Source organism: Berghia stephanieae, chromosome 9 (genome assembly GCF_034508935.2).
Source record: "Berghia stephanieae isolate SIO BIC M18660-M18661 chromosome 9, UCSD_Bste_1.3, whole genome shotgun sequence".
Taxonomy (NCBI): Eukaryota; Metazoa; Mollusca; class Gastropoda; order Nudibranchia; family Aeolidiidae; genus Berghia; species Berghia stephanieae.
In genome coordinates this window covers 6239727-6252226 of record NC_088368.1, presented here as the reverse complement: position 1 = coordinate 6252226, position 12500 = coordinate 6239727, and the positions used below count along the sequence as shown (strand labels likewise).

At 37.3% G+C, this 12500-nt stretch overlaps 1 protein-coding gene across 1 annotated transcript in view; it reads left to right on the top strand.

The window, feature by feature from the left end:
- LOC144979567 (retinal-binding protein-like) overlaps window positions 1-11441 on the top strand; it is a 34670-nt gene extending 23229 nt beyond the window's left edge. The window contains exons 8-12 of the mRNA XM_078926295.1: window positions 331-414; window positions 1769-1875; window positions 3835-3974; window positions 4629-4777; window positions 9201-11441. Of these exons, the coding sequence (XP_078782421.1) occupies window positions 331-414; window positions 1769-1875; window positions 3835-3974; window positions 4629-4777; window positions 9201-9331 (611 nt within the window). The 3' untranslated portion in view covers window positions 9332-11441. The remainder of the gene's footprint in view (window positions 1-330; window positions 415-1768; window positions 1876-3834; window positions 3975-4628; window positions 4778-9200) is intronic.
- Window positions 11442-12500: the final 1059 nt, after the last annotated feature.

Below are 12500 nucleotides of genomic sequence, written 5' to 3'. Positions count from 1 at the left end.
AACCAATCACTGCTTGGTAGACAGGGGGGGGGGGGTCAGAAAACAATCTCGACTGCACCCGGGGTCGATCTTGGTCCCTTTGCGTGTGAAGCGAGTGCTCTACCGACTGAGCTATCGGGACCTCACTCATAGTTAAATAATTATAGAGGCAGAAAGTTGAAATTTTAATATTGTGTCTGTTTTTATATTTATAATGGCCGTTAACAGTGTTGTGTCTGTTGGAAAAAAATTGAACTTGCACTGAAACTTGAATTTACACTTGGATTTGAAATTGAACTCAGGTGATAATAGTTGATTCCATGATAGTTTTTTTTTTCTCATTGTCAACAGCTCCTCGAGTGTTTATTCTTGTGTACAGACTGGTCAGGCCTCTTCTCACTGATGCAACCAAACAGAAAATGATTGTACTCGGTGGTAAGAAACACTCTTCACCAAAAATAAATAAATAAATAAATAGATAAATAAATAAATAAATAAATTTCCTTTATTCATACCATAGGAGAAATTTTTCCAGGGTCTATTTCAAGGGAAGACTGGAATAACCAAGGGGTAAGCCGCAGGACAGCGCCGCAAATTGAGCTAGCGCGATGTCACTTGCTGAAGGCCACACAGCGCAGCGGGGAGTGATTGAACTCAGTACCTTTCGGGTACGAAGCAAAATCACGTACCGTTGAGCCACGCTGCCCCCCCCCCCTAGATAAATAATGGTACATATTTCTAACTTATAGTTTTGCTTTTCGCTTAATTAAAAGGTTTGTGTGCAATAACGTCGTACAAATCAGAAAGAAAAATATAAGAAAAATCACCCCAAAAATCAACCTGCTTCAAATGTGGGGATCGAACCATAGCCCATCTCCCCCTTGATTGCCGGTCAGAGGAAGTTTGGCGCTTATGTTGATGATAACAAGGAATGAAGTGAGTAGAAAAGTGCCAGAAGACAATCGAAAATAAAAAAACATTTGCGGCGATGAGGATTCAAACCCAAGACTCGACTGTTACAATATCAAGATAAGTGCCTGTTCCACTCACTTTTCTGAATCAATATTTACACAATATCGGAGCTTATTCAATGTCTCAATCTTCTCTGTGTTATGTTTGTGTTGAGAACAGAGCTTTTAAACTTAACTGCTAAGTCGCCAACAAACTTTCGTAATGTTTGTGTGTTGATCTCATTACCTCAAAAATTCGTGAGTAGGACTCAAGATAGTTCTTACATTTTACATCACTTTTTTTTCATGGAGTGGTGAATGACGTCAATTGTAGACGGTCCCTATCATGGCCAGACGGAGTTGCTGTAACAGTCCGGTCGTGGATTCGGATCCTCATCGCCCCAACTTTTTTAATTTTCTAAAAATTGAGCTTTTATATAGCGCAATATCCACTTAACGTGCTCAAAGCGCTTTACAAGGGGTCCCTGGCCAACAGCCAGTTTTTAACATGTAGGACGGGGCATGACGCCTGTTAACGGCCAGGTACTCATTTTACACCTGGGTACGGTGAGAGAATGTGAGTAAAGAACCTTCTCCAAGGACTCAACTATGCGCCGAGCGAGGCTCAAACCCAGGACCTTCCGATCCAAAAGCGAGTGTCATACCACTAGACCTCATAGCCGTTTTCATTTAACATACTACGAAAGTTTTCCTAAATTAAGAAAAAATAACGACATTAAGAGAGATAACTGCGTGTCTGATTTATTTTGTTTTAGTTGGATTAAAAAAATAAAATTGACGACTGAAATATTTTCTTACAACAATTTTTTTCCCATAAGCGGACTACTCAAAAACTCTTCTGAAACACATAGATGCTGACGTACTTCCGGAATACTTAGGCGGGAAAAGGAAGGACTCTGACGGCAATCCAAGATGCCCCAGCGTGGTAAATGTTACAGTTACTTAGAAATAATTTGTGTGATAGTCTTATTGAGTGCCCCATTGACTTATTTTTTTTTAGATATGGGCAGAAAAATAAACGAAAAATGCAAGATGAAATGCCTGAAGAAAATTAGGATTGGTGTACTAAACTACTCGTAATAGGATTCAAAAGTGGTCACGTCACTTCCCTCGTAATGACATATAGTAACTTAGTAACTGGTTCTAAACAATCGGAACAATGGCGGACGCCCTTATGAAATACTTTTCCAACGAGCATAGAAGTGTATCCAGAGGAGAAAAACATAATAAATCTGTTCATGTTTTGACTTTTTTATACATTCTGATCATATGACATGTGAAGAATTTCTAGCCAGCATGAAGAATAAAATTACCTATTTAGAATCAAGGTGCTCGTTGCTGGGCTGACGTGACATCCTATTGAATTCTCAAGGGAACAAAATGCTGGTTCCAATTTCCTTGGTAGTGCAAAAATCAGTCGTCCTCCAGAGGACTATCTATACATACATTGTGCAAGTGATCGTCTGGTTTTAGAGTGATGGCATCTTATTTTCTAGCCTCAAATAAATGTCATACATTCCCACTCTTTTAGGCCATGTAATCATAAGACTCTGCATATACTTTTCTTACCTTACCCGGGTTCCATCTCTTTCCAGAGGTCGGATGTCATGGCCTTCCATCCTTCACGGTCCATTGCAGCCTCGTTACAGTCTGCCATGCGCCGTCCTGTTGCTTCCTTTATGCCATCTGTCCAGGATTTCCTTTGTCTTCCTCTGCCTCTCTTTCCTTCAATTCCTCCCTCCATTATCCTTTTTTCGAGACTATCATGTCTTCGCATATGTCCAAAATATGACAGCTTTTTGTGCTTCACAGTCAAAAGAAGTTCTTTTTGTTTTTGGCCCATATACACCATTCCACTAAAAATTAGTTATGCCTTTATGATTGTTGTAAGGCTATGTGGTCTAGTGGTATGACACTCGCTTGCGGATCGGAAGGTCCTGGGTTCGAGCCTCGCTTGGCGCATAGTTGAGTCCTTGGAGAAGACCTTTTTACTCGCATCCTCTCACCGTACTCAGGTGTAAAATGAGTACCTGGCCATTAATAGCGTTGTCTTTGTCCGAAAAAATTGTAACATCGCCTAACAGGCGTCATGTCCCGTCCTAAATGTTAAATGTTGCTGTTGGCCGGGAGGGACCCCTTGCAAAGCGCTTTGAGCACATTTTGTGGATATTGCTCTATATAAAAGCTCAATTTAATTTAACGATTCAAAGTGTAACCTATTCATTATAAGTCCTCTGAATGGCTGGTTCCATACACACTCCCAAGTAATTTGGAAGACGTGGAGTAGAAGGTGTGACGTCAGTCCTTTTCAACCCTATTCCGTTCGGTAATCAGACCTGCTATAGTATGTGCACGTTGGTTTGATTTGTATTAGAATGGAGAAATTTAAAATTAAATTCAATTTGAGTCTGAATTTGGTAGTTTGAGTTTTTAGAGTTAAACAAACAAAACTGAATCTTTTCAATATGGCATTAGATTATGAATAATATCGTGATAAACTTATCACTATATTATTCATCATCGAAAATACTACTACTACTACTACTATTACCACCACCACCACCACAATCATCATCATCATTATCATCATCATCATCATCATCATCATCATCATCATCATCATCACCATCATCATCATCATCATCATCATCATCATCATCATCATCATCATCATCATCATCACCATCATCATTATCTTAAACATGGTCAGCATCATCATCATCATCATCATCATTATCACCACCATCATCATCTTAAGAATCATGTTCACCCCGATTTAATAGGCCTACCATTTTGTGAGCAGAGTTCACATATATTTATTGAGCTTTCTTTCCTCAAGGCATGCTTTCCTACATTTTTGGGTTATTCTATTTCCAAATCCAAGATCTGCCCAGGCGGTCCCGTGCCCGAGGAGTATTTCCTGAAAGACATGGTAAACACAGATAACTTACAGACAGCCACAGTTTCCAGGGGAGATAAACTACAACTGGATTTCAACATCACCAAACCAGGCACTGTTTTAAGGTATGAAAAGATGGAACGAAATTGACGTCACTCAGTTCATGGTTATCGTTTTTAGCCAGCCCCTTTTTATGAGTAGTTCTCACTAAACTGTACCATACTATAAACATTTAAAGGTTACAAACAGTTTTGTGTGTTGGTGCGTTATTTCCGTCTGAAAGAATATGTTCACAGAGCATTGTACTCTTTATTTGAAGTAAATCGGTGATTTTTTCAAGAAGTTATGGTCAGATGTATGGGAAAGGTATCCAGCAACTTTTCTCATATTCCATACTTTTTCAACTTGACTAGCTGTAAAAAATATTTAGAAGTAAAATTAAACTTAGATATTTCCCGAAGATGTAAAAATGGGTTAATTTAATCATTTATAACAAGAACTCATTTTTAAATAAAAATTGACCATCTAACTAAACTTGGCAATATCTCTTGTTCAAACCTTTTCACCATCCGAAGTTCAAACCTTTTCACCATCCGAATGATTATGTCATTCACTGTAACATATGTCAGCGTAGACTATAGGAGATAATCATGGTTTGGAAAAAGTCAGTTTCATGTTAGACGAACATTTTCCATGCAATTCCTTCATAAGCAATACTTTTTAAAAAAAATTCACCATCTTTCAAATTTTATATTTAACACGTTTTGTCTCAAATTTAGGTGGGAGTTTGTTACAGATGGCTACGACATCGGTTTCGGCATTTTCCGCCAAGAGAAGGACGTCCGGGTCACCATAGTGGAAACAGACAGGGTCAGAAGTCACATCATACCGGAAGACGGAAGTCTGACATGCCGATACGTTGGGACATGTAAGAATTAGTTATAGGTTTATATATTACCGATGTACACACACACACACACACACACACACACACACACATATATATATATATATATATATTATAATACATTAGTGTTAGTGGGTACTTGTAGATAAGAGAGTTCTCAATAATGTTGGTTAGAGCATATAAAAATAAATTAATAAGGTCACTCACGATTTATTTGCCGATACAATTGTTTCTATGCCCTCCATTTTGTCAGTCGGCATTTATTATATATATATATATATATATATATATATATATATATATATATATATATATATATTATTTAAAATATTTACCACAATGTTTGGGACAGTCTACATCAATGTTTCAGGCTTAATTTGCCATCGTCAGGACTGAGTTGTTTTGTTGACTGTTGTTGTTTCTTGAAGTGGTTCCGGTTTGAAGTTAATTAAGAGGAATTTGCGCCGATGGGGACACTTTCCGTACATCTCACTTTTCATGTTGAGTGTGGCTTCATGAGGGTGTTTGATTATAGTATATTTCTCTTCCAGGCATAAGCTACATTGTTTTGATGTTGGTGTGTATCCTGTTGCTTTAGATACAATTTTCCATGACATGTTGTGGTCTAGTTTGTTGTCTTTTAATTTCCAAATATGTTCGCTGAGTTTTGTGGATGTTTTTTTTGTTAGTGTTTCTAAATGTTGAGGTGTGGAGGTTGTATCTTGTTTTGAAATTATTTTCTGTTAGTCCTACATATTTTTCTTGCTTGTTTGTTTTAGTTTCTGTGACTGTGGCTTGGTAAATTAAACTTGATTCTAAGCATTGTTTGTTTAGCGGGCAATGTTCTTTATTTCTGCAGTTGCATTTTCTAGTGGTTGGGTTTTGCTCTTGTCGGTGGTTTATTAATATTTTTTTGTTTGTGGCTTGAAATTATTTGTTCTATGTTGCGCATACACGAGTAACTTATTTTTATGGTATTCCTGTTGATAATTTTATGTAGCTTGTGGTTTTTTGGAAAGTGTGTATCAATTAACTTCAGGAACTGCTGTCCTATGTTTGTGCTGACGTTTATGTCGAAAGGTGGGTTGAACCAAGTTATGTGTCGTTTTCTTTTTTTTACGTTCTTCATTTGTGTGTTGGGGTTTACATGAGAGGGAGGCGTCTGTGTATACAAATGGTGTGTTGTATCCGCTTTTTGTGAGTGCTTCTTTGTAGGGGGTGGCTGCGACGTTGAATATCTCTCTGTTTTCCGAAAGTTTGCTCACCCTCAGTGCTATGTTTTTTGGTATGTTTTCAATGACGGGACGGGGGTGGTTGCTGTTTTTATTAATGTAGCTAATGGTGTTGTTTGGTTTTCTGAACGCTTGGAATGAATTGGATTTTATGTCGAATGTGATGTCGAGGAAGTCAACTGTTTTTATGTTTGCTTCTATCGTGATTTTCAAATTGTTGTTTTGGAATATTTTACAGATTTGTTTTTTGATGTTTTCGTTCGCTCTTGGTCGTCTGTTGGTTATAGCGAGTCCGTCATCTCTATAGAGGCCGATGTATGTGTGTGTATGTTGTAGTTGTGACAGGATGTAGAGTCCGACCAGTTCGCATGTTTCAGCGCCGTCGAACGAACCCATTGTTACGTCGAAATCATTGTGTCGCTTTGTCCACGGTGTGTTGTCGTAGTATAGTGTGCTGTGCTTGGTGTGTTTGATGATGTGTTTTTCCTCTTCTGTGATGTTGGTGTATTTTGCTGCGAATTCCAATGCTTTGTTTAGTAAGTCTGGAGTGATGGAGGGGTAAAAATCGCAAATGTCGAAAGAGATGAAGGTGCAGTTTTCTTTGTTTTGGATATTTTTGAACCATTCAATGACTTCATCGGTGTTTTTCCACTGGTTGAATTTAGTTGCTTCTTTGACGTTTTTATTTATTTTTTCTAATATCTTTTTGCTGATTTTTCCAATTTCAGATTTGTATGGATTTATTAGTCTACATTTTGGATTATTTTTGAAGTCAGGCTTGTGATCTTTTAATGTGATGAACGCTTCTCTTCTTGGTGCTATATCGATTCGATCGCTAAGGTCAAGTCTGTTCGCTATATTCTTATCTTATTTTGTGATCTCTTTTGTGTTCTGTCTTTCTTATAGTCTTTGTTGATTTGTTTGTGTGTCATTTTATCATATTCCTCAGGTGTCATTTTATAATAGTTGTTGGATTTGTCGGCTGGTATCAGAAGTTGTTTTTCTTTGTTTATTTTCTTCACATCGTTAGCCAGTTGGTTTTAGAAGTTGTTATTTTTGTTTTTGAACTGCACACTTTGAATGAGATCTGAAAGTCCGTCTTCTAATTTTTTAAATTCATGTATTGGGGGGGGGGGGTGAATTTGTAGAGTTGAAGCCGTACGTTTTTTTTTGGGTGGTTTCTAAATGTGGGTTCAGAAAAAAGAATGTTCTCCATCGTAGATTCTTGACAAATGTTTCTGTTCTTGCTATTAGTGATTTAATGTAAGATTTTCTGTTGCAGGTAGGAATATTCTTTGTAGAATGTGGGAAAGTAGTAGGTCTAAGTTGTGGCGTAGTATCCATTTTGTGTCTAAGAGTGCTCAACGGTGCGGAGCTGTGTATTGAATCGTGTTTGATACAAATATGGTACGAAAAGTGCTCGACATGTAGTAATGGAGCGAATTATTATTTAAAATATTTACCACAATGTTTGGGACAGTCTACATCAATGTTTCAGGCTTAATTTGCCATCGTCAGGACTGAGTTGTTTTGTTGACTGTTGTTGTTTCTTGAAGTGGTTCCGGTTTGAAGTTAATTAAGAGGAATTTGCGCCGATGGGGACACTTTCCGTACATCTCACTTTTCATGTTGAGTGTGGCTTCATGAGGGTGTTTGATTATAGTATATTTCTCTTCCAGGCATAAGCTACATTGTTTTGATGTTGGTGTCCTGTTGCTTTAGATAAAATTTTCCATGAAATGTTGTGGTCTAGTTTGTTGTCTTTTAATTTCCAAATATGTTCGCTGAGTTTTGTGGATGTTTTTTTGTTAGTGTTTCTAAATGTTGAGGTGTGGAGGTTGTATCCGTTGTAACCGTTCAGAAAACCAAACAACACCATTAGCTACATTAATAAAAACAGCAACCACCCCCGTCCCGTCATTGAAAACATACCAAAAAACATAGCACTGAGGGTGAGCAAACTTTCGGAAAACAGAGAGATATTCAACGTCGCAGCCACCCCCTACAAAGAAGCACTTACAAAAAGCGGATACAACACACAATTTGTATACACAGACGCCTCCCTCTCATGTAAACCCCAACACACAAGTGAAGAACGTAAAACAAGAAAACGACACATAACTTGGTTCAACCCACCTTTCGACATAAACGTCAGCACAAACATAGGACAGCAGTTCCTGAAGTTAATTGATACACACTTTCCAAAAAACCACAAGCTACATAAAATTATCAACAGGACTACCATAAAAATAAGTTACTCGTGTATGCGCAACATAGAACAAATAATTTCAAGCCACAACAAAAAAATATTAATAAACCACCGACAAGAGCAAAACCCAACCACTAGAAAATGCAACTGCAGAAATAAAGAACATTGCCCGCTAAACAAACAATGCTTAGAATCAAGTTTAATTTACCAAGCCACAGTCACAGAAACTAAAACAAACAAGCAAGAAAAATATGTAGGACTAACAGAAAATAATTTCAAAACAAGATACAACCTCCACACCTCAACATTTAGAAACACTAACAAAAAAAACATCCACAAAACTCAGCGAACATATTTGGAAATTAAAAGACAACAAACTAGACCACAACATTTCATGGAAAATTTTATCTAAAGCAACAGGATACACACCAACATCAAAACAATGTAGCTTATGCCTGGAAGAGAAATATACTATAATCAAACACCCTCATGAAGCCACACTCAACATGAAAAGTGAGATGTACGGAAAGTGTCCCCATCGGCGCAAATTCCTCTTAATTAACTTCAAACCGGAACCACTTCAAGAAACAACAACAGTCAACAAAACAACTCAGTCCTGACGATGGCAAATTAAGCCTGAAACATTGATGTAGACTGTCCCAAACATTGTGGTAAATATTTTAAATAATAATTCGCTCCATTACTACATGTCGAGCACTTTTCGTACCATATTTGGATCAAACACGATTCAATATATATATATATATATATATATATATATATATATATATATATATATATATATATATATATATATATATATATATATATATATATGACCCACTAACCTCATCCAAAATCCCAAAAAAATTACTCTGATATTAATTCCTTTGTGATCTTCATTTATTTTAACTCAATGTGTTATGATTTAAAATTTTAAATTCAATTGTAAACAACGAGTTTATCCCGACATAGTACCGTTTTGCATTCTATTCATTTTCAGATTGTTTGGTGTTCGACAACAGTTTCAGCTGGGCCAGAGGGAAATCCGTCCATTACAACATCGAGGTCATTGACCGGAAGTTGCCGATGAATCGACCTCTGACATCTCCAAAATGCTTAGTGACGGTTTGACCATAGATGACGTCATAAACAAGGGAGAATAATGCATGGCTAATAATAAGGAACAAACGTGTGATGTCAATTTAAACTTACTGGTTCTAATCTCCTTGGAAGTGTGGAACATGTCCTCCAGAAGCACTGGATACATACTTTGTGCAACTTAACTAATCTTTTGGTTTCAGAGTGATGGCATCGTATATTCTAGCCTAGTGCGGCTATGTGGTCTTGTGGTATGACACTCGCTTTCGGATCGGAAGGTCCTGGGTTCGAGCCTCTCTCGTCGGCGCATAGTTGAGTCCTTGGAAAAGGCTCTTTACTCAGATTAGCTCACCGTACTCAGGTGTAAAATGAGTACCTGGTCGTTACCACCGTTGTCTCTGCCCGAAAAAAATTGTAATATCGCCTTACAGGCGTTATGTTTCGTTCTACTTGTTACGCACGTGTTGCTGTTGGGTAGGGACCCTTTGTAAATCGCTTTGAGCACATAATTTAGTGGATATTGCACTATATAAAAGCTCAATTAAAAATTAAAAATTATATTCTAGCCTAAATAAATGCTGGTCGTCAGTAAATACCATCCGGCCTCGCTATTTTACGCTGCCCGAAATCATTAAGGATCTGCTTGTACTTTAACTCACTCCTTACCAGCCATTTTCAGGATTTTCCCCAAAACTTCACACCCAACTAACACAAAATATATTTTTTATCACTCAAACACAATAGCAGTAAAGTTCTTCCGATGCGTAATTTCTTTAGCAAACCAATCTCTACAACACATTGTTCATTTTCTTTACAGTTTATGATGTACAAAAGAAAATTGAATGAGAGAATTGTTGGTTGTATCGTAACGAATGTGACGATTTTCCTGTAGTTGGTAAGGAGAGGGTTAAGCTACTACAATACTTATGCCGCCTATCCATTGTTAGACTGGTTACACACTTCCAATGAGTTTTGAACCGGAACTGTGTTAGGAAAGTGTGATGTCACGACTTTTTCTTTCCATTGAACGAAACGCATTAACATCTGAACTCACGTACTGAACGATAAAACATTAATTGTATAGTGACTAGCACCAAGTTCGGATTTACAGTAGTCATTATCATTATCATCATCATTATCATCATCATCATCATCATCATCATCATCATCATCATCATCATCATCATCATCATCATCATCATCATATTTCCATTAAATTCTACAATAACAAGTTTTAAATTCGTGATATTATTGTTATTCTTGCTTCAATTATTGCACGATCAATTAATTCTATACATCCATCCATCCATCCATCCATCCATCCATCCATCCATCCATCCATTCGTTCACCAATACATCAATCCATCTGTCAAACAGGTATAGGTTTAGCCATCAATCAATGCATCCATTTGACTTACCATTCATAACATATCATTTTGACATCTATCTTATGACTAACTTATACGGATTATATCCAAATAAATATATATGATTTACAAATCCAACCATCCATCGAGCCATTGTATTTATTCAAATATATCAATCTATTCTATCAACCAATTCACCCATCCCTCCACCAATCCATCAAATTTATCTATCCACCATCCACCCACCCATCAATCCACCCATCCATCATCCATTCATTCATTCATCCACCCGTCATCCCCTACCTATCCATATCTATCCACCCATCAGCACACCCATTTATCCATTCATTCATCCATCCTTTCATCATTCCTCATTCTTCCATCCATCCATCCATCAATCCATCGATATACCCGTATCCACCAACCCATCTATCCACCACCCATCAATCCACCCATATATCCATCCATCCATTCATCCACCCATCCATCCATTCATCAATTCATCGATTTACTCGTATCCACCAACCCATCTATCCACCACCCATCAATCCACCCATATATCCATCCATCCATTTATCCATCCATCCATCCATTCATCTATCTATCCATCCAACAATCCATGAATCATTCATTCATTCATTCATTCCAAATATCAATAAAATCACAAAATCTCTCATTAATTTCTTATTAATCAATATGTCAAATTATATTCATATATTATCTTGACCATTGTTTTGTCATACAATTTATACTATAAACCAATGTTAAAAAACCCATTTACCTTGTTTTGTCTATCTAGATGTGCTTCATAAAATTACAGTCAGTTGCAGTCGAGTTTTGGTAGCTGGGTTTGTTAGATCTAGCGGATAGAACTTATCGATAGACCAGCGTCGTATCCAAAGCATTTGCTGTTGTCCATTTTACGTTATTTAAATCGGGATAAACTCCGGCTCCATGGCTCTGAAGGACTACTATAGTTAGCATTATACTTTTCTTTTATGCAGTACAAAGTACACGTAAGTGGTCATTTTTACTGTGTCACAATCGCAATGTATACGCCAAAGATAATAGTTGTACTAAGTACATTGATAGTGCTCGTTGAATCTACCTCTGTTAACTCTTTGAACCATTCCCTTTTTTCTTAATTTTTTTTTTGGGGGGGGGGGGGGTGCCTTTACTTGTACTTGTAGAATATTATTTTTACTGTCCCATTTTCTGCCATTTTACTGGCGCTCATAGGACCTAAATGACGCAAGCGCAGTAAAACCCGTAAAAACAAACATTTTTTTAAAATTATCTAAACAGGATTTGAGCTAATTACTCAAACTGGAATGTTGCCAAACGCTCATTATAGGATTGTCGATTTATAGCGACCCAGCGATCATTGGATTATTGCCGTTTCATAGATATAACAACCAAACGCTAACAACCAGACGCTCGTTCCGTTGTAAAAGTGTTGTTTTACAGCACCCAAACTATATTTGCATGATTGTTTTATAACGACCAAACGCTAACAACCAGACGCTCGTTGTATAATTGTTGTTTTATAACGACCAAACGCTACAACCAGACGCTCGTTGTATAATTGTTGTTTTATAGCGACCAAATGCTCTTTGCATGATTGTTGTTTTATAGCGACCAAACGCTCATTGCATTATTGTTGTTTTATAGCGACCGAACGCTCATTGCATTATTGTTGTTTTATAGCGACCGAACGCTCATTGCATCATTGTCGATTTATAGCGACCAAACGCTCATTGCATTATTGTTATTTTATAGCGACCGAACGCTCATTGCATTATTGTCGATTTATAGCGACCGAACGCTCATTGCAT